The 21358-nt window shown below is 39.2% G+C and overlaps 1 protein-coding gene across 6 annotated transcripts in view; it reads right to left on the bottom strand.

The window, feature by feature from the left end:
• Nucleotides 1–21358, bottom strand: part of LOC134742436 (receptor-type guanylate cyclase Gyc76C-like) — a 72940-nt gene that overhangs the window by 32708 nt on the left and 18874 nt on the right. For all 6 annotated transcript variants that reach the window (XM_063675578.1, XM_063675582.1, XM_063675580.1 and 3 more), the window contains exons 3-4: nt 5832–6033; nt 897–1094 (exon numbers count right to left, since the gene is read on the bottom strand). In XM_063675578.1, the coding sequence (XP_063531648.1) occupies nt 897–1094; nt 5832–6005 (372 nt within the window). In that variant the 5' untranslated portion in view covers nt 6006–6033. The remainder of the gene's footprint in view (nt 1–896; nt 1095–5831; nt 6034–21358) is intronic.

Below are 21358 nucleotides of genomic sequence, written 5' to 3'. Positions count from 1 at the left end.
CTCTATCATTTTGTTTATTACAGTTTTCTTCTATGTCAAAAATTTTCCCGTCCGAAAACAGTATACAACGGTGCTTATTTTTAGCGTACTTCTTCAATAAAGCTTTAGATCTTTTAAGCCTTAAAGCTTTAAGCCGACCATTGAGAAGATGGCCAGTTTTTCGTTTATAAGCACGAAGTCTCAGGTCTTGATTAAGCACTCTTTTCACCGTGTTTTTGCTCAAACCCATCTGGAGGGCCATAACTTTTTGTTTCCTAGCGGGATTTCTGGCAATGCGTGCCCTAATTGCTTGTACAACCGCTGGAGTCCTAGCTGTACGCGGACGACCGCTTCTTTTCTTGTCATTTAAACTAGAGACCTCACTGTATCTTTCTTATACACAAATCTTAGAGAGAATTTTAAATTTTCAAGTAGCTTAAAAATTTTAGTCGGCGAGTGACCACAACGATATAGTGCAATTATTGCGGTACGGCTATCTTTAAGCGTCCACTCCATGTTGAAGAAAACAGAAAATTGCAAAATTATACTACTCAAATATTTAATAAAGATTCGAAATTCAAATGCAGAACGGTTTTTGTTTTAGGAGTTCCAAATTTAAATTTTAAAGGCCAGTGACAGAACTTATGAGCCGACTAGGTATAGTATTACTCGTAAACGGCTAGTTACTCTAACTAGGCGAAACTAAAATTATACACATTACTCTGATCTGGTTAATAAACTTGTTAGTATTTGAATGATCAGCAATCAATCGACAATACGTGTTAGTAATAAAATTGCTGTCACCGTGTCGCTTGCGTGTCGCTCCTTTACTCCTCAGATCCGAAGAACGCGGCGACGCCTGAGCAACTCATGTGCGTGAGAATTCGTGGCACCTCCGTGTCCGCACCTCTACTTACATAGGAGATCATGGGCAAGTTGACGGACTGCGCCACGATGGCCTCCGTGTTGCAGTGACCCTCAGGCCCAAAGAATGCGGCGACACCGGAGCAACTCATGTGTGTAAGTAGTCGCGTCGCCGTCACCGTGTCGCCGCGGGTGTCGTTCCACTCCAGTAGAAGTTCCACGTCCGGCAGGATTATGTCTTGGTTGTTGACCTGTACATTGGGAAAGTTTTTCTGATATTGGCAGTAAAATCTGATTTAGTTAAGCGTACTTTAGAGAATGATCTTTTTACTACATGTATCGATGTATATCAAAAGTCCACTATTTAATCTAGTTATACATACATTTGTGACAATCATATTTATAAAATTGAAAATGCACTTTTTTTTATAAAATAGGAGGCAAACGAGCAGACGCATCACCTGATGGTAAGCGATTACCGCCGCCCATGGACACCCGCAACACCAGAGGGGTTGTAAGTGCGTTGCCGGCCTTTAAGATGGGAGTACGCTCTTTTCTTGAAGGTTTGAAGGTCATATCGGTCCGGAAATACCGCAGGCGACAGTTCATTCCACAGTTTAGGTCTCTAGTTTAGGTAGTCTATGAAGCAGCTTTAACGATTTCCATCAATTTTACGATATATTCAGTCAGGAGTGCGAAAAGTCATTTTTTTTTCTATCTACTCTGTGTTTCGCCCACAAAGAAAATCAAGACTACTCAAAATCAATATTTTATAGATATTTTCAAAACAAATGTGACGTGACTAAATCTGCAATGATTTCTTCTTTCACTCTTTTAAGTGCGCAATCAAATTTCTGATACGACTGTGTGTGCAGACGTTAACAAACCAGATGTTTAAATCATCCAAATCAATAGGTATAACTGTTACAATACTTTCGCTCTTTCGTCTATGTACGCAAGTAAGTACATAACTAAGCTCAGTCGTCGTTGTTTTTTGAAGTGAGTGAGATATTAAGTTTTTGTATTGTATTTTACATAGAGATCTTAATTTCGAGCAACCAAAAAGCCTAAGTAGGTAGGTACTGCTTTTTTCAATATATAACTATTACATGTCTAACGTAGTTACTTACAAAAGCTAAATAGATAATTAAGTTGTTCTGTGTTTAATGGAATTCACTGCTAATGATTAGGTCAAGTTCGGGATCACCAATAAATCAACTATCACAAGCGTATGCTCTGAAACCGACCTATAAAAACAAACATACAAAGCCTGCTTTATTTACGTACGTCGATAGTAGGTATTAGTTGACAGATTTATTTCTGCGACCCACAATATTTCGACTTATGTCGCCCGTGTGAGGACTGTTTGAAACCGTGTTTTATTTGCTAAAGCTATTTTTGGATACGGAAGTTTAGATATGAATTCGTGTTAAATAAACAAGAACGTCTTTGCAGAGTACGACTTGCAATGCGGTTTTGTCAACTTAAACCGCTAAATTTTTACAACAATCTACAGGGTTTATTTCGCGGTGACGATTCGGCTTATGCCATAAAAATACTCTTACATAGGCATATTTTATAATGATTGCTAACTGTGTGTGTCTCACTTTGTTTGTTTGTAAAAACGACAGATATCAGTGAACCAGATTATGTTTACAATACCGGCCAATAATGTATCATTTATCACCTTTATGTTGTTTATAAACATCTGCTTTTTGCTTCTTCAAAAGTTTCCGTATCAGGTGATATAATGAACCTTGAAGAATCCTTGCAAACCGAGGATATGGGGCCAAGGTTTACATTAGGTATGTACTTATTTAGGTTTACTAGACTTATATTTTTTTCTCTTTAAGACGGTAGTGGATGACAGCTTCTCCATACAAACGTAGCCCCCATTTTAGAAAATATGTATATACTGTTTAATGTATATGTATATTAACCATAGCAATGGCCCTTCGTTAGACATTTTTAGATTTTTAATTATTATAAGTTAGGAGCGAAAAACGAAAGCTGTCACGTAGCGTATCGTCCCCTTTCCTCTAAGAAGGTTGAGAGTTGAGACACAATCTGAACTGCCCAGTATGCCCATGTATTTATTTTATTTCCCTACGTAATCCCCCTGAAGTTCTACGCACTTATCCCAGCTAATCTGCAACTTCTCTATGCCTTCACGGAAGTGCGTCTCTTCAAGGGCCTCGAAATACGCATTGACCTCCCGTATAACCTCTTCATTGAACTTAAAGTTTCGCCCTGAGAAATATTTTGAGTTTCGGGAAGAGGTCGGGAGGAGCCAAATTTGGTGAATAAGCAGGGTGTGGAAGAAGTTCAAATCGTAACTCTGATAATTTTTGTGCAGCGACACGAATGCACCGGCGGACCGGAGCGTTATCTTGGTGAAATATCACTTTCTTTTTTAATACAGTTGCTCAAAAAGTGGTACTTTTTGTGGCTGCGTAGCGTGTGAGAAGCGCAATTTCTCGAACTAGTGCTTTTTACTTTTTAGTTCCAAACTATACTTTCGAAACGCAGTTAAAATTGAATTTAGCGCGGAGCAGGTACCAGGGCCTTATGAGTTATGAGGAGGTGTCGTTGACCAACCCGCGCCGGGCCCGCGGCGGCCGCGGCCGGGGCGCGCACGAGTATGAAGGTATCGCGGGCTGCGGCAGCTCGCGTATCTTAGCTGTATAGGTACTTTTGGTTTTGGTGTGGTTTGGTGGTATGATTCTACTAATGATATATTAATTTATTATTTTTTCGCAATTGTATTAAAAAACGTCGTTTACAACACGTGTGAAATGTCTTTTCACACTAGTTGTAAAATGTACTATTATGCCAAACCTGGACGTTTTTCAGCTATTGCCGCCTCCAAAAGTGATGCATAGTATGCTCCAGTTATAGTTTTCCCTTTGGCAAGGTAGTCAATTAAAAGTATTCCCTTTACGTCCCAAAACACAGATGCCATTACCTTTCAGGCAATTCCAGCAGACGGAATGCATCTGGCTTTCTTTGGAGCTGGCTCACAATGACCAACCTATTGTTTTGACTGTTAATTCGTCTCTGGGATGTAGTGATGGATCCAGGTTTCCTCCATAGTGACAAAACGGCGAATAGAATCTGTTGGATTTTTTTTAAACACCTGCAAATATTCATCAGATATACGCATGCGAATACGCATTTGTTTTGGAGTCAGTAATCGCGGCACCCACCTTGCACAAAGCTTTTTCATGAGAAGAGATGTTTATGGCTTCAGCTAATTTTGCGTATTTTTTCAATCTTTGGTGGGCTAAAACTATATCATGGATTTTATCGATGACTTCGGGTAAAACTGCCGTTTTCGGGACTCCAGGGTGGGAGGTGCATCTGCAATGCTTGTCCTGCCTAGCTTAAACTCATTTAAAGTCGAACCGTTTCGTAGAAGGGACACGAACTACCCAACGTAGTTAAAATCCTTTCATGGATTTGTTTCGCAGTCTTGCCTTTCAAAAAAAGAACTGAATAACTCCACGAATTCCAATTTTCTCCTGGAGAAATTCTCCATTTTGCCGCTGAACTCAAACCACTTTTGTTTGAACTACTGTCAAATGTCAAATTCCCGCCAAAAATGACATGACGCCACAGATTAAATATTTTTAGTTACTAAATTAAATCAATACATACAGAGTTGACGCCAACGCCATCTATACGTAAGCGAAACAACTAAACAAGTTACTTCTCAAATGGTCGAAGTAATGAGGGCTAACGCGTATGAATTCGCCGCTAGGGGCGCTAGTGTAGATGGTGGTCTTTTCCATAGTTCGAAATGTCAAATGTCACTTGTCACTTCAATGAACAACAGCTGTTCTTTAGTCTTTTGGACCACCATCAACAGAGGCGCCAACTGGTGAGCAAAAAAACGATAGCCCTCATTAAAATTTTACGTCAAAAAGTTTACTTCCGGTTTTGAGCATAAAATATATACACGTATATATTTTTTATTGTCATTCCATAAAAAAAATACGTATTTCTCCTTGTCTAAACACTACTTTTTTCTTTTTTTACTGCATTTTTAATAGCTACAGGAATAGTAAAAAAAATGTGTATTTCATAAAGGGGGTCAAACTTTGGAAATCCATAATTTCTCAACTAAGTGAGGTACAAGAAAAAAAAATGAATGAGTACGTTCATGTCCTCAAAGACTTCAATTGACCTAAATATGAGCGAAATTCAAGATGTCACTTTTTTTCTTATGTCCGCTTCACGTGAAATGCCCCAAATGTTGTCTCTTTCCTACAAATAAATATACGGTTAGGGAAAAATGTGGACCTTTCTCTGATGGAAAGCCACAAATAATTATCAACATCTTGTTAGTTTAGACAGAAGTTCATGAATAATGACATAAAATAGTACATTTCGATGCGGAAAGTATGTCATTACGAGTACCGAGATATCTCGGGACGAGTGAAGAATGACATTTCCGCACGTGTATCGAACGACGTTTTTTAATACAGTTGCGAAAAAATAAGAAAAACAACCAGTAAGGAATAAAAACAATAGCGAATGTTGCCTTTGGATACTTAAAACATGCTTGCAGTAAGAAAAAACGCCTCTTCTTTGACAGGCGTTTCGGCAGCTATTCCTACCTCTACCTTCCATAGCTATTCCGTTCCATTCAGACAACTTATTAAGAACGGTTTTTTTAATATTGAATATTAAAAATAAACGTGTTATAATGATGAAGAGGTAAGTAATAAAATATGAAATATGTATATTTTTCGTATTCTTACATTAACAGTAGGTTTTTAGGTTAATTAAATACGACGGTTAAAGGAAACTAATATTAACACTCATCAATAAGTAGTCATGAATTGGAACAAGTATACATTTAAAAAAAAATTGAAAAATGAAAAGCACTAGTTCGCGAAAAACAACTTTCCGCTGCACGCTAAACAGCTACGTAAAGTAGCACTTTTTGAGCAACTGTATTAAAAACATAGTTATCTAGCACAAACCTCTTCAAGCGCCATAGACAGCGCCCCAGAGATGGCGAGCCCCTGCCGGTCGCGGAGCTCGCCCTTGATGGACGGCAGGTACCCGATGGTGATGTTGTACTTCTTGTGCAGCGCCAGCGCCGGCGCCGCCAGCAGGCTCAGTGCCGCCAGCGCCAGCACAGCGCCGCGCCACATGCCGACGCCTTCACCGCACTAGCCGCAACTGCCACAAAAACAAAACGCTGCTCATTTTCCATAATAACATACATACAGGAGTCAACTGTGAGTTAATAAATCATTTTAGAAACACATTATTGATTGCCTACACTAAAGGCTCGGCCAAACACAAGGCGCGACGCAGAGCCGCGTCCGCGCCGCGTTCGCGCCGCGTGATGCCTGTTCATACAGGTCGCGCGCGGATCGCGCCGGCCTCGCGCTCTCAACACGCCCTCATCGCGAGCGCGAACGCGGCGCGATGCGGGCGTGACTCGCGCCCGATACAGCAGCATACGCGTGCCGCCGCGGGCCGTCGCGCGCGACAGAAGCGGGGCGCGATGCCGGCGGGACGCAGTCTGTTTGACGTCGCCAACCTGTTAGCATGGGCGGCGGTCGCGCCGCGCGACCGGGCGCTGCGTCGCGCCTTGTGTTTGGCCGAGCCTTAAAGTGAGGTTTAGACTAGCAAGAACTTGCATGCAATTTTCATTACATTCCGGTATCTGATCAAACTTTTGAATGCAGTTTACCTTAGTAGTCGGCAATGTAACGTGAATTGCATGCAAGTTCTTGCTATTCTAAACCTCGCTTAACAGCATAAATTTCACAATTTCCCGCTACATCCTATTGTATGAACATGCTCAACAGGCCATATATAGAATATATATAATATATATCAGTCGTCTTATGTAAACGCAAAAGTTTCCTCGACACCCGAACGATATCGTCCTTCGTCTCTTTCTTTATTATGGAAAAAGTAAATATACATAATAGGTAGATGAAGAATATTTTCGCTAATATGACCAAGTCAGTCGTCCGCTCAAATATATATCAAAAGGGTACTTATTGTCGGTATTACCGCTACCAGCATATAGTTCAAAACATGCTCTTTTAAAGCAAAAAGTATCAGAACTAAGTTCCGTACTTATTTTTCTATGATTTTTTGAAAATTCGTTATAAATGTACAGTTTTGAAACCTTTAGACGCATAATGCCAAAAACGCAAAACGCCATTTTGTCGTTTCGAGTAATTTAAAAAAAAACGCATAACGCCAAATACGCCTTATGCCATAAACGCAGAATGCCAAAAAACGCATAATGCCAAAAATGCAAAACGCCAGATCACTGTCAGAGTTCAGATCAATCTGTTTCCAAGATTTTTCAATTTTTAACCGCCTTCAAAAAAAAAGGAGGTTCTCAGTTTGACCCGTATGTTTGTATGTATTGTTCGCGATTATCACGCGTTTGGCTGAACCGATTTTGATGCGGTTTTCAGAAAAGTGTTTGTTACAATCTGGAGAAGGTTTTAGCATACATAGAGCTGAGCTGATGCTTAACCCCGGCTGTACCTAGTGGAACTCAGGTTTGGTGCAACATAGGCACACTCTGTTTTGACATCTGACATGCCTTGATGACCATTTGGGAGAGCAGTACCCCCAAGATGGAGCTGATGCTGAACCCTGACTGTACCTAGTGGAACTCAGGTTTGGGGAAACATACCCAACTAGCAAATTATGTCGAATAAGCTTCACTCTTTCGACTATTAAGTCGAAAAACAGTCGTATGAAAGATCTCTCGTTATCAAAAAGCCGTATAAAAGCAACTCTCTCGACTGTTTAGCATTGAACGCTTTTTTGTCGCATAAACTTGTCGAGTAAACGTGCTCTCGACCAACTCATATCGCTTTTACTCGATAATTGTATAAAGGTATCTCTCGATCGCCTTCTTACGACTGATATGTCGTAAGAAGGTTGTATAAAAGTAACCAAATTGCTAATTTGTCATCAAAACAGCTTTTATAGCGTCATCTTTCGACATTCAGTTCTGACAGCAGAATTGTTGAGTAAAGGCGGTTCATTCAACCAAATAGTCGTATGACTGTCTGCAAGACTTTCTTTCGACTTGAATATTGAGGTTGAGAAAAGGCTGTTTTGACGGCTATCATTCAGCTGAATTGTTGAGTAAAAGCGGTTCATTTAACCAAATAGTCGTATAATGGCTGTCTGCAAGACTTTCTTTCGACTTGAATATTGAGGTTGAGAAAAGGCTGTTTTGACGGCTATCATTCAGTTGAATAGTCGAATGAAAGATATTTGAAATCTTTTACAACATTTAATCGCCATTTTGTTGATGATAACAATAAAAACCGCGTTGGCTTTAGTTCAATTTAAAATGGAATACAACAGGTGGAAAAAAATTAAAAGAAGTGGTCGTTTCCGACCTAAAGTTTATAAATTGTACACTCGTATGATAGATCATACAACAGCGACATTGGGTGCAGCCGCGGGTGAAGTGCCATCAAAAAAATTGAACGAGGGTTTAGTAGAAAATATTCTCGATATTCCTGAACATGATTTCTGAAGCGTCTACTAGTTCTTGTACCGGAAATATCCCCATTAATCGAGACTCGGATCCTAATATTGAAAATAGTGATAATGGCAGTAAGAAATCGGTTCGGACGGAGTACGTCACTTTCTGAGTATGTCACTTTCTGAGTACGTCACTTTCGAAGTACGTCACTTTGGGAGTACGTCACTTTCTGAGTATGTTACTTTCTGACAAAGTGACTGACTTCTGAGAAAGCTACATACTCAGAAAGTGACGTACTCCGAAAGTGACCTACTCAGAAAGTGACTAACTCCAATAGTGACCTAATCAGAAAGTGACGAACTCCAAAAGTGACCTACTCAGAAAGTGATATACTCAGAAAGTGACGTACTCCGAAAGTGACGTACTCACAAAGTGATATACTCAGAAAGTGACGTACTCCGAAAGTGACGTTTTCAGAAAGGGACATACTCAGAAAGTGACGAACTCCAAAAGTGACCTACTCCAAAAGTGACCTACTCAGAAAGTGACGTACTCAGAAAGTGACATACTCAGAAAGTGACTCCGCCCGAACCGAGAAATCTGAGTTTGAAATCAGACGGTCCCCGCCCAGTACGGGCTGGATAATAATGGTTTGACTTTTAACATTCACCCTAAAGACCCCTAAACTAACACAAAATGTCGCTACTTACGTTGAATAAAGGTATTCTCAAATCTATCTTTCGACTAAAAAGCTGAAAGAAGGCTTTTAGGATGACAAGTGAGATGACAAAATGGCGAATTCATATTAACTTTTAAATTAATATTATTTCTGACTAATATTCCATTGAATAATCTTGCGGCCCATGAAAATTTTAACGAACATTTAAGAGGCCGTAGTCGATTTTGGAGCATAAATTTTAAATTGAAAGATTTAGTCGTTGAAATTATACACGTTTTGTTAATTAATATCTAAATAACAAGTATTGGTTTCTATTAGCACGTTTTCTCATCTTGCCTTTTTATAATGAGGTCGCGAGCGTCCGTCACCGGTAATATATGAAGAGAAGGGGCAGTTTTTAAAAAAATCATCAAAAAATTATGGTGGTAAATTATACAAATTGATGTATAAGAATAGTTTCAGCAAATGTTGTAGATTGTTCAAGTATCCAAATTACGTTGAAATTAAGTCGATTTTCAGAGAAATTGTAACTTGTTTTGAATTAATTTCTGGAGAAAATTGAATTCGTTTAACTTTCATTTTCTCGAACTCTAAGTCATATAACAAAAATGTAATCTGATAAGGGTCAAGTACAGAATATGTGTAATACAAATTTACCATTTTTAGCAGTCCAAACTTTACGAAATTTACAAATAAGAGCGACAAAATTAGTGCTTTACGCGCGTTTACCTAAACGTCCTTCAGAAAAAAAAATCATTACTAATTTAGTGAGTCTGTTTTCAAAAAAATGATCTGATAAAAGGCAAGATAAGAAGACGTGCTAATAGAAAGCAGTACTTGTTATTTCAATTTGGTAACAAAAGGTGTACAATTTCATCGACGAAATCTATCAATTTTACATTTTTGTGACTACAATCGACACCGGCCTCTTTATTCTTTATTCTTTATTCAAACAAACACAAGTATAAGTTTACAGCGACCTACGCCAAGACACTTATACTGTTAATACCTAGTCGGCTCATAAGTTCTGTCACTGGCCTTTAAAATTTAAATTTGGAACTCCTAAAACAAAAACCGTTCTGCATTTGAATTTCGAATCTTTATTAAATATTTGAGTAGTATAATTTTGCAATTTTCTGTTTTCTTCAACATGGAGTGGACGCTTAAAGATAGCCGTACCGCAATAATTGCACTATATCGTTGTGGTCACTCGCCGACTAAAATTTTTAAGCTACTTGAAAATTTAAAATTCTCTCTAAGATTTGTGTATCGTACCATAGAAAGATACAGTGAGGTCTCTAGTTTAAATGACAAGAAAAGAAGCGGTCGTCCGCGTACAGCTAGGACTCCAGCGGTTGTACAAGCAATTAGGGCACGCATTGCCAGAAATCCCGCTAGGAAACAAAAAGTTATGGCCCTCCAGATGGGTTTGAGCAAAAACACGGTGCAAAGAGTGCTTAATCAAGACCTGAGACTTCGTGCTTATAAACGAAAAACTGGCCATCTTCTCAATGGTCGGCTTAAAGCTTTAAGGCTTAAAAGATCTAAAGCTTTATTGAAGAAGTACGCTAAAAATAAGCACCGTTGTATACTGTTTTCGGACGAGAAAATTTTTGACATAGAAGAAAACTGTAATAAACAAAATGATAAGAGTGTACGCTCGCAATAGTAAAGAAGCGTCTAATAGCATTCCCCGTATTCAAAGAGGTCATCACCCTTCATCTGTGATGGTTTGGCTGGGAGTTTCTTATGCGGGCGTCACTAGTATGCATTTTTGTGAGAAAGGAGTAAAAACTAGTGCCAAAGTGTACCAAGACACGGTGTTGACTAATATTGTGAAACCACTATCCCATACGATGTTTCTAAACCAGCATTGGGTTTTCCAGCAGGACTCTGCTCCAGCCCATAAGGCAAAGTCTACACAAGCCTGGCTCGCCTCCAATAAAATCGACTTTATACGGCATGAAGATTGGCCCTCCTCTAGCCCAGATCTTAATCCTTTAGACTATAAAATATGGCAGTATTTAGAGGAAAAGGTGTGCTCAAAACCTCATGCAAATCTAGACTCGCTGAAAAAATCTCTTGCTACGGCAGTGGCCAATATCGACATGAAAGTGGTGCGTGAATCCATTGACGACTGGCCACGAAGACTTCAAGCCTGTGTAGATAATTATGGCGGTCATTTTGAATAAATGTTATACATTTAGGTTCTCTAGTTTATAAGCTTTCAAACGCTGTACAAATTATACGGAATAAACTTAAACTTTTGATTTTATTTGATACTATGTATATGACAGAACTTATGAGCCGACTAGGTACATAGTCAGTATCATAAACATGTATACATTTTTCGAACTACGAGTATCTCTAGGAACTTAAATTAAACATACATACTACAAAGTTACATAGGTAGAGTTTAAAAAAATCCTGACACTACTTTGTAAGGACGGCCACTTGTCTGCGAATATGTCTGCGTTTTGGATTGAAGCTAAGAAGTTATTTAGTAATTCTATTGCTCGGTACGTGGGTGCGTTTGAACCGTGATAGGTGCGGACATTTGGATATGCGAAAAGGTTTCTGGCTCTACGTGCGCTACGCCCTACTGCAGCTATGTAGTTGTCTGGGGTAAAAATACGCATACGCTCCAGAACAGATGGGTTGTCAATTTGATTTCTTAGAAGTAGACAGTAGTGTAAGGCAAGCGTTTGCTTACGCCTTAGCTCGAGAGACTCCAACCCTACCATTCCCAGTACAAAGGATGACGGAAATAAGTACGGGTAGTATCCATAATACCTTTTGTAAAGATGTCTAGTAAATTTACGTTGGACGCGCTCGACCATGATATTATACTTTGCTTCCCGAGGGTCCCATGCGATGGAACTGTACTCAAGCTTGCTACGGACATAGGCATTATATAGAATTATTGCAATTTTTGGGTCACGAAACTCTGAAGTCGTTCTTATAATGAACCCTAAAATTTTGTAGGCACTTTTGCAGATATTTATAATGTGAGAGTGCATGTTTAGCTTAGTGTCGAGTGTTAACCCTAGATCTTTTATTTCTGTTACTCGGTCAAGGGGAATGTATATGTCTGGAGGATAGGATCTAGAGACCGGCTAAAACTTATTACTTTGCACTTAGATTCATTTAGGTACAAGTGGTTTGTTTTACTCCAGCTGTCGACCTCGTTGATTGTTTGCTGTAGTACCGTACAGTCGGATGCATTTACGACCGGTTGAATTATTTTAAGATCATCCGCATAGAATAGTGATTCCACACCTGATATATTACTTGGTAGATCATTAACCATTATTAAGAAAAGAGTAGGCCCCAGAGTGCTACCTTGACTAACCCCGGAACGTGTGTAATACCTTTCAGATTGGTAACAGTTTAATTGGACATATTGTTTGCGGTTCCTGAGGTAGTCAGAGAAGAAAATAAGAAGTTGAGGGATGAAACCTAAAGCTGATAGTTTGCATACGAGAGTATCATTGTCAACTAAGTCGAAGGCTTTCTTAAAGTCAAAATAAACAACATCAACTTGTCGTGCAGTATCCATTTCGCGTAAAACGCTATCGAAGAAGCAGATGTGGTTGGTGGTAGTTGATCGGGAAGCGCGAAATCCATGTTGACAATCTACTAATTTACGATTTATCTGATTGAGTAAACAGTGGTTTAGAATGGTCTCAAACACTTTACCAAACACGGACAATACAGCAATGGGCCTGAAGTTTGTGATATCAGAAGACTTGCTTATCTTAGGATTGGGGTCACTCTTGAGACCTTCCATTGGGATGGGTATACGCCCAGCTTAAGCGATAGATTGTATATGTGAAGTAGCGAGTGTTCTAACACATATACACAGTCCTTGACTAGAAACGGGGGTATACCATCAGGCCCAGCTGACGACTTAGGTTTGAGTTTCCGAATAGCGGCTCTAATTTCTGAAATACTGATCGTTGGGATAGCAATTATAGATTCATTGTTATTACCAGCCTCCCGTTTCGCCTTTTTGGGATCTAGTTGTGGAGCTTCAGGTTGGAATACTGAGCTGAAGAAGGACGCAAAAGCATCGACTGCTTCTTGATCAACGACTGTTTTACCTTTATATATGTATTCAGATATTTGATTTCTATTCTGTTGTTTACTTTTGACGTATTTCCAAAATTCTTGAGGGTTTTTACTTATATTACATTCAATATCGTGAAGATATTTTTTATAATATTTGTTAATTAGCTCCTTTACTTGAGACCTGTAATATTTAAACATTTCGAGGTTAAATTGTAGGCCTAATGATTTAAATTTTTTTAAGTGATAGTATTTTAGTTCGATATATTTTTTCATTTCCGGAGTGTACCACGATGGATATGTATATACTTTAGTTTTGGGTAGACGTTTGGGCACAGTAACATTGAAAACGCCGTAGAGTTTTTTGTAAAAAACGTCCACTGCAGAATCAATGTTGTCTGTATTAAGAACATCAGACCAGTCAATAGACTCTAGCTCTGTATACAAGACAGGGAAATCAGCTTTAAAAAAATTTAAGAAATGTAGACGAAAAATTTAAATTCCGCACGTGAAAGCACCTACGACTTAGTGTCGTCAAAGTTACCTAATATCATTATGGCTGGCGTAAAATTTAACAAAGGTATGTTGTGTTATTTTACTTTTATTTTCTGTCACTCCAATTAAATTTTACAACCCGGCCATCACGCGGTAGCTATTTTACGATAAATAAGTCGAATGAAAGAGATTCTGATGACTATCTTACGATAAATAAGTCGAGTGATTGCAACCGCGCTGCTATCTTACGATAAATAAGTCGAATGAAAGCGATTCTGATGATCTTTCAACTATTTGGCTATTCAATGACACTTACGATATTCTTTCAACTAAAAAGCTGAAAGAAGTGCGCCCAAATCGCGTCGAGAGAACGTCGTCGGATCCTTCTTTCGACCATTTACACAGCTATCTCTCGACCAAATAGCTGAAAGAGAAACGTAATGGTGCCTTTCTTACGACATAATTTGCTAGTTGGGTAGGCATCTACTGTTTTGGTTAACCGACTCGTCGTGTGCCTATGTTGCAGATGGATCGATCAACTTTTTTTAATCGCCTTAAAAAAAGGAGGTTCTCAGTTTGATCCGTATGTTTGTGTGTATGTATGTTTGTTCGCGATTATTTCGCGTTTGGCTGAACCGATTTTGATGCGGTTTTGAGAAAAGTGTTTGTTACATTCTGGAGAAGGTTTAAGTATACATGGATGGTTTGAAAAACCAATTGGACCCGGTAGGTGGCGCTGCTATCGATATACCTATTTTTGATTTGCTGAAACCGCTTTAGATGAAATTTTGTGATAAGATGAAATAGTGGGAGTGGGAGTGCGAGTGGGCGTGGGAGTCGGAGTCAGTCAGAGTCCTGGAGCCTGGAACTGGGAATGGGAGTGGGACTGGGAGTGGGAGTGTCTAGGTAAACAAAATCTTAGTTACAATAGGACGAAACATAATACCTATACCTAACTACATTTACAAATCGTTTAGCACCGAAACGTGAGTTTCGTCGCGAATAATTATCGTTGCTGGCCATCGCCTACACTAGAGTACCTACTAGTCCAAAACTAAATGGGGAACCTAACTGTAAACAAACTAATATTTTAGCCCAAAATCTAAAACTAAAATAAATCGCTAAAAAGTAAAATAAAATAAAATGAATAAATAATAAAAGATGATAAAAAGTTTAAACAAAAAAACAACTATCACTAAAAAGTAAAAAATAAAATTTAATAAATAAAAAAATTAAAATAAACAAAAAATTAAAAAAAATATTAAAGAAAAAACAAAATAAAAAGCCAAAAATAAGTAAAAACTGTAATAGTTTAATTTCAATTATTTTTTTAAAAAAGGGAACCGCCGTCAAAAAACCAACCCACTGAAAAGCACAAAATAATTTTAATATACCCCACCCGCTATCCTTGTCCAGCCCCTATCCCGTCGTAAAGCAAATTTCTGTCAAAAAGTAATTAATACCTAATAATAAGCAAATTAATAACCATCCGGGTAATGAAGACTTAGTTATTGAAGGCGGTGCCAAACCAACAAAAACTTTCTTTGCTGCCAAATAGAAAAAGAAATACGAGAAGTAGTTAGTAGTTCAAGAACTAAACATGTCTTTTTTTTGTTGTTCTTTTTTAAAAAAAGAATTGAAATTAAACTATTACAGTTTTTACTTATTTTTTGCTTTTTATTTTGTTGTATGAGTACATATCCTTCGCAACTTAACTAGACGGGCGGTTTGCCCTTCGGGCATCTGAAGCTACCTAACGAACCTCTAAAGTCTAAAGGTAGCTTCAGATGCCCGAAGGGCAAACCGCCCAGAAATGGGAGCCCCGCGAAGCGGGGCTCCGTCTAGTTAAGTTGCGAAGGTTATGTACTCATACAAAAATTGAAAAATCTTGGAAACAAATTGATCTGAACTCTGACAGTGATCTGGCGTTTTGCGTTTTTGGCATTATGCGTCTAAAGGTTTCAAAACTGTACATTTATAACGAATTTTCAAAAAATCATAGAAAAATAAGTACGGAACTTAGTTCTGATTCTTTTTGCATTTAAAAGAGCATGGGTTGAACTATATGCTGGTAGCGGTAATACCGACAATAAGTACCCTTTTGATTGAAGATGACACATTGTATATATATATATTTGAGCGGACGACTGACTTGGTCATATTAGCGAAAATATTCTTCATCTACCTATTATGTATATTTACTTTTTCCATAATAAAGAAAGAGACGAAGGACGATATCGTTCGGGTGTCGAGGAAACTTTTGCGTGGACATATCTTATGTGTGTTTATTGATGAAAATATTAGAGGATGGAGTATTAGAGAGCGACAATAACATTTATTAATTCTAACGCGAAAGACTTTTAAACATCTCATGGACTATATATTCGTGTCTAAAGGTCAAATGCATGGTTAAAGAGAGCGTGGCCCAGCGTGCGATGGTGACAATAAGTGCGTCTATTTCTGTAACTTAATAAAGGGAAGTCTTCCTGCAGTGCGCTTTCCGCCCTTAAATGTAGGAATTGCTTCCATACTGTCAAGTAAGTAATTGGCTCGCAGCCGGACACCGATTAGACCAATTGACGTGCCGCTGTTTTGACAACACGCCACCGTCTGCCGGCCGCTGCCCACGGAGATGACGACGAGTCATGATAATGGCTAATTAAATTGAAGTTAATATGGATAAAGAGTTCAATGCTCAAGCACATGCAACAAGCAATGTACATACATCAGCGTCATGGCCACTAAATCGTGAAGACTAAACTGATTACCTACACAGTTGAATCGTTTCATGTGTCGTCTATGCAAGTGCAAGACGTCACGCGTATACAGAATAACTGGTATTAAGCAGGCTCCACAATCGCTGTACTTTGTCACAAATGCACTACAGTTTTAACGACTATTCGAAAAATTGCTAAGTGTTAATCCAGTGACTTCAGGCCAACCGTACCTAGGTGGGCAATAAGCAGTGCTAATCTGGGTGCAAAGCTGTTATTCCTACGGCGTATCCAGCGCCTGCAAGTCGAACGTCCAATTTATCCAGTATACCAGCGCCATTCTACTACATAAACTTGTAACGGGTCTCGAGGTCAAGTTTTATTGGTTAGCCTGAGAATTCATATGCCAGCACTAAGTAAGTAATGAAAATAATCGGCCAGGAGGCGCGCGGTGCGGTCGCTTGCGGCACGCCCAGAGCAGTGCGGCTTTGCGACGCACGGCACGATCTCTCCTTGAGATAGCGTCAGCGATAACGCCGGAAAGTTATTTTTAGAATTAAATAAAAATGTAACGTGCTCATAGTAAATTACATGACGTGCATCCCAAACATAACTGATAAAACAATAAAAAGCTAGAGCAATCTCGCACTGTCACTTTAATGTTCAAATAGTTATGATATCTCGCTAAAAATAGTGTTTATGCGATTATAATATCATAATACACTTGTCAATGTTTTCAATGATATGTTCAATTCAATTTCTGATATATAAATCATCTGACTGTTTTTTTAACTAGTAGGCTGCCTCTGGAGTGTAAATAGGTATGCGAGGGGTAACAAAAGAAAAAAAATTGTTACCCCTCACAAATTTTTTTTATATCAAGCAAGCAATGAAATACGTTGAAAAACACTGGGTTTAATTTAGGTTAAAATTCTAAGGCCAATTTAATGACAGCGAAGTTTTGACGAATGCGATGACGAATAATTAGTGCTAGTGAAAATTCATGCAATAGGTAATAGGTAGGTAACGTTAAGATAAGGAAGTATGTAATCACGAAATAATGCATATAGTTTTAGCGTAGTTAAGATTTTCTGGCGAAATGTTAAACGTTAGCTAATAGGTACTAAATAACCACACCAAACCCATGAAATAATGTCCTCTATTAATTTCACTTCATCTACCTACCACCAACCACCTAATTCAGGTAGCGAGCAGTCACCGTTTATTAGTACAAACAAGTTACATATAATGTTTAAAACGGATGCCTAGGTGTGTGTATAACTAGGCTGAAACGTAGGTATGCATGCTAAATGAGTTGCTATCGAGTCAAGATGTTCGAGAGGTGATTTAGAGTTCTATCTATATTTGCTAAGGGGATATACATGCATGACGCTTACAGAATATATGTCGATCTAAGGCAGAAGTTATAAATTAGTCTGCAGTTAAAATTACCATTTCTAAAATAAAACTATGAAAACGGATTATATCGCGTATATTGAATTTATAATACATCCCGACGTTTCGAACTCTTTACATACTACTCTTACTCTTTACTCTTTATAGAGTTCGAAACGTCGGGATGTATTATAAATTCAATATACGCGATATAATCCGTTTTCATAGTTTTATTTCATGAGTAACTATCGCGGTAACCGAAGACAATATTACCATTTCTAATTGAATATTTATGCCAATGGCGCATTATTCACAAAAGTCAAATAGGTAAGTACCTGAAAACACAAAAATTCTACATAATATTATGTGTAATTCCGTCGGCCAATTGAAGAAGTTCACGATGCAAAGCTTCAAATTTGAATTGAAGGCACATTATTAATGACGTAAGAGCAAACAGCCCCGCCATCCCTTTTCCCATGGAACATCACATACTAATTTAGTGGTTAGGAACCAGAACAAGCTTGCGACGCACGAGTGACCGGTTCTTCAGAATTATTGATAAATTAATCTCGGGAAATGTTGCAAAAGGTTATCTCGTTTACGTGTTGAATATGGCGATAGATCCAAAGCATTTAATTGGTCGCGCTGACAAAATTAAACCAGGGAAAGAACGCGCGACGGCAATAATCGTCAAGCCTTCCCAAGGAACCGGTCAAATCAGCTATTAGAAGTGGAACATGGAACTAGTTTCATTATTGCCGATTGAGCACTTAAATTGTTCATGCTTTACAAGTTACCACAAATGCATGATTAGTAATTGAGTATTCGGACTACTGTTTAATAAAACAAGCTCTAATCACAAAAAGTGCCTACTGAGTATTTATGCGATTAACGTATCGTGTCGAGTATATTTGTAACCTCGACTTATGTTATGTTACATAATTATTTATTGAGCTATTAATAGAACCGAATAATTGTTGAAATAATGACATACTCAAGAGCAATGAAAAGGGGTCACAAAATTTGAAATTTTGTGTAGTTGTAGTTAATGAAAAATTTAACAGGAAGATCATAGTCCTACGCATTACCAAAGCAGTCGGATTTTCATATTTCTAGATTTTGTAAAAAGTAAGTATAAAATGTTTGTAATTTCGGACATAAGAACTACTTGTTGGCTAAGCTAAATATAGATATAGTGTGTCAAAGGACTGTCTCATTTCAAACATAGACAGAGAGAATCTTACTATCTTTGTCTTACACTAGTACTAGCACCCAAAAGAAAAGGATGAGTAAGTATAGTTTTTTTTTTGTTCTTATTCTTCTTCTTCTTCTCGTGTCGATGGTTTCGTATACATTTCATATTAAGCGGGACCAGAAGGTAGCAACGCTTAACGCCCTGTCTGTTGCATCCCGTAGATCTTGCTCGGAACATGTGTGCGGGTTCGCTGGGCAGGACAGCATGTGTCTCATCGTTTGGGGAGCCGTGCCACATACGCATAGGGTATCTGCGCCGCTTAGGCCGCCCCACCTTACCAAATTCTCTTTGCTACGGCCAACTTGGCAACGCAGTCTATTTAAGGCTTTCCAGATCGGCCATGGTTGTTTGTACCCGGCCGGGAGCGTTTCGGCGAGACGGACGTAGTCATCGGGAGGGGCGCGAGTACTATGCCAGTGTGCCAGCCGGTTCTCGGGTGGCGGGACACTGATAGCGGTAGCGCACCGCATAAAGCTCTTTCGGCTCTTTAGACGCGACGGTGGTAGCTTGTGGCCGTGGAGAGGGTGTCTTGGGGTCTTGCTCTTGCTTGAGTTTTTCGACAGCGCAGGCCACCTCCCTGCGGGTCTCCGGGGGCGCTTTACCCGCCAAGGGGTAGAGCTTACTGAGCGGCGTGGGTTTCATACAACTGGTGATTATGCGGCAGGTGTCGTTGAGTGCTGAAGAAACTTGTCCTGCATGGGGGGGAGCGGTGCCACACCGGGCATGCGTATTCACCCGTCGAATAGCAGAGTGCTAGGCCGGTTGTGCGGAGTGTGTGTCTATTCTATTCTATTCAGAGGCACCCCAGTGCGTTGAAGTAAGTTTCCTCAGCAGGTTATTTCGCGTTGTGACCTTTTGGCGTGTTTTTAGGCAGTGACTCTTAAAAGACAAAGTTCTATAGAGGGAAATTCCCAGGTACCTCGGGTTCGAGCAATGCTCAATGTTAACGCCGTCCCAGATTATGTTGAGCGGTCGATTTGCGTCCCGATTTCGCAGGTGAAATGCGCACGACTGTGTTTTTGTAGGGTTTTGTTTTAGGCAGTTGGCTTTGTAGTACCTTGATTGACCGTCCAAGGCCGTTGACAGAGTTAATTCAGTATCCTCGAAGTTGTTGCTTTGAACCGCTATTGCCAAATCATCCGCGTACGCGAACCGCCGAGTTCCGGGCGTGTCTGGCTGATCGTTAGTGTATATATTGAACAGGATCGGGGCCAGCACACTTCCCTGAGGAAGTCCGTTTTTTTGTGGACGCCAGCGACTTTTTTCTGATTGCAGGTGAACTTGGAATCGACGATTGTGGAGCAGTTCGCAAAGAATGTTTATGAAGCCCACGTCCTCAGTCATGCCTTATTCTGTTCTGACTGACAACTTGGTTTGACCAAGTAGTATGTACATAAAAAAATTAGGGGACATCTTACACAGATTAACCTAGCCCCAAACAGCAAAGCATGTACTATGGACTATCTACATAACTTGTTCCAAAAGCTGTTAAAACAAAGGTTTTTTTTTTTACTTGATGGCTAATACCATTAAAACACAGGTATCCTTCAGGCGCAACTACCTTTATATGACGTTTTGGCATAAAGAGTTTGTTCGAGTCCAATTCACTGCCAATGCTGAAAATCTGCACTACGTAACTTAAAAAAATCATTGTTTTGTACGGACTAGACATGGCATACTACACTAGACGTGTGTATACAGTCGACAACATACCTATGCTATTGATCTCGTCCAGTCGATGTTTGTCCTGCCACTCCCGACCGCACCCACTCTCAAGATAATAAAAATCGACCACTCCACACCACCGAGCCGCATTGCCTAAGTACATATAAGTACGTACATGATTCAACAAAATTCTGTCGACTTTATACGTAAGTTGGACTTACAGAAACTTGGAACTAGTGTTGGTAGGGGAACTCGAATCTTTTGGGTCTAAATTTGAAAAATGGACTTGTTTTAATTTAACGAAAACTTCCGCAAACAAAACATCCGAGTCTTAAGTCTAGAGTCGAGTCATTTATTGAGTCTTTTTAAAACTCAAAACGACTCCAGCCTCCGAACAGAGACACCGTTAACAATTTATTGTTTATTATTTAATTATTGTGAGCAGTAAAGAAAAAAAGCGTCATTGTATGATGTACCTAACCCACGAATTTTCCATGATGACAATGTATTTAGTTTTTTTTTTGTAAAAACAAATTAGAGTTCTCTAGAAAAGAATCAAGTCTACAAAAGACTCGGGTCTCTAACAAGTTGAGAAGTTCGACTTAGGCACAGAATAACTAATATTAGTACTACCGACTTAGGTAATTATAGGTATATGAGTCTGAAAAACACAGTCGAGTCTTAAAAAGCCGAGGACTCAAAGGAGTCGAGTCTTACACTACTTGGAACACGCACAGGGTCGCAGGAATGAACCG

Source organism: Cydia strobilella, chromosome 6, assembly GCF_947568885.1.
Source record: "Cydia strobilella chromosome 6, ilCydStro3.1, whole genome shotgun sequence".
NCBI classification, from domain to species: Eukaryota; Metazoa; Arthropoda; class Insecta; order Lepidoptera; family Tortricidae; genus Cydia; species Cydia strobilella.
This window is presented reverse-complemented; position numbering and strand designations above follow the sequence as displayed.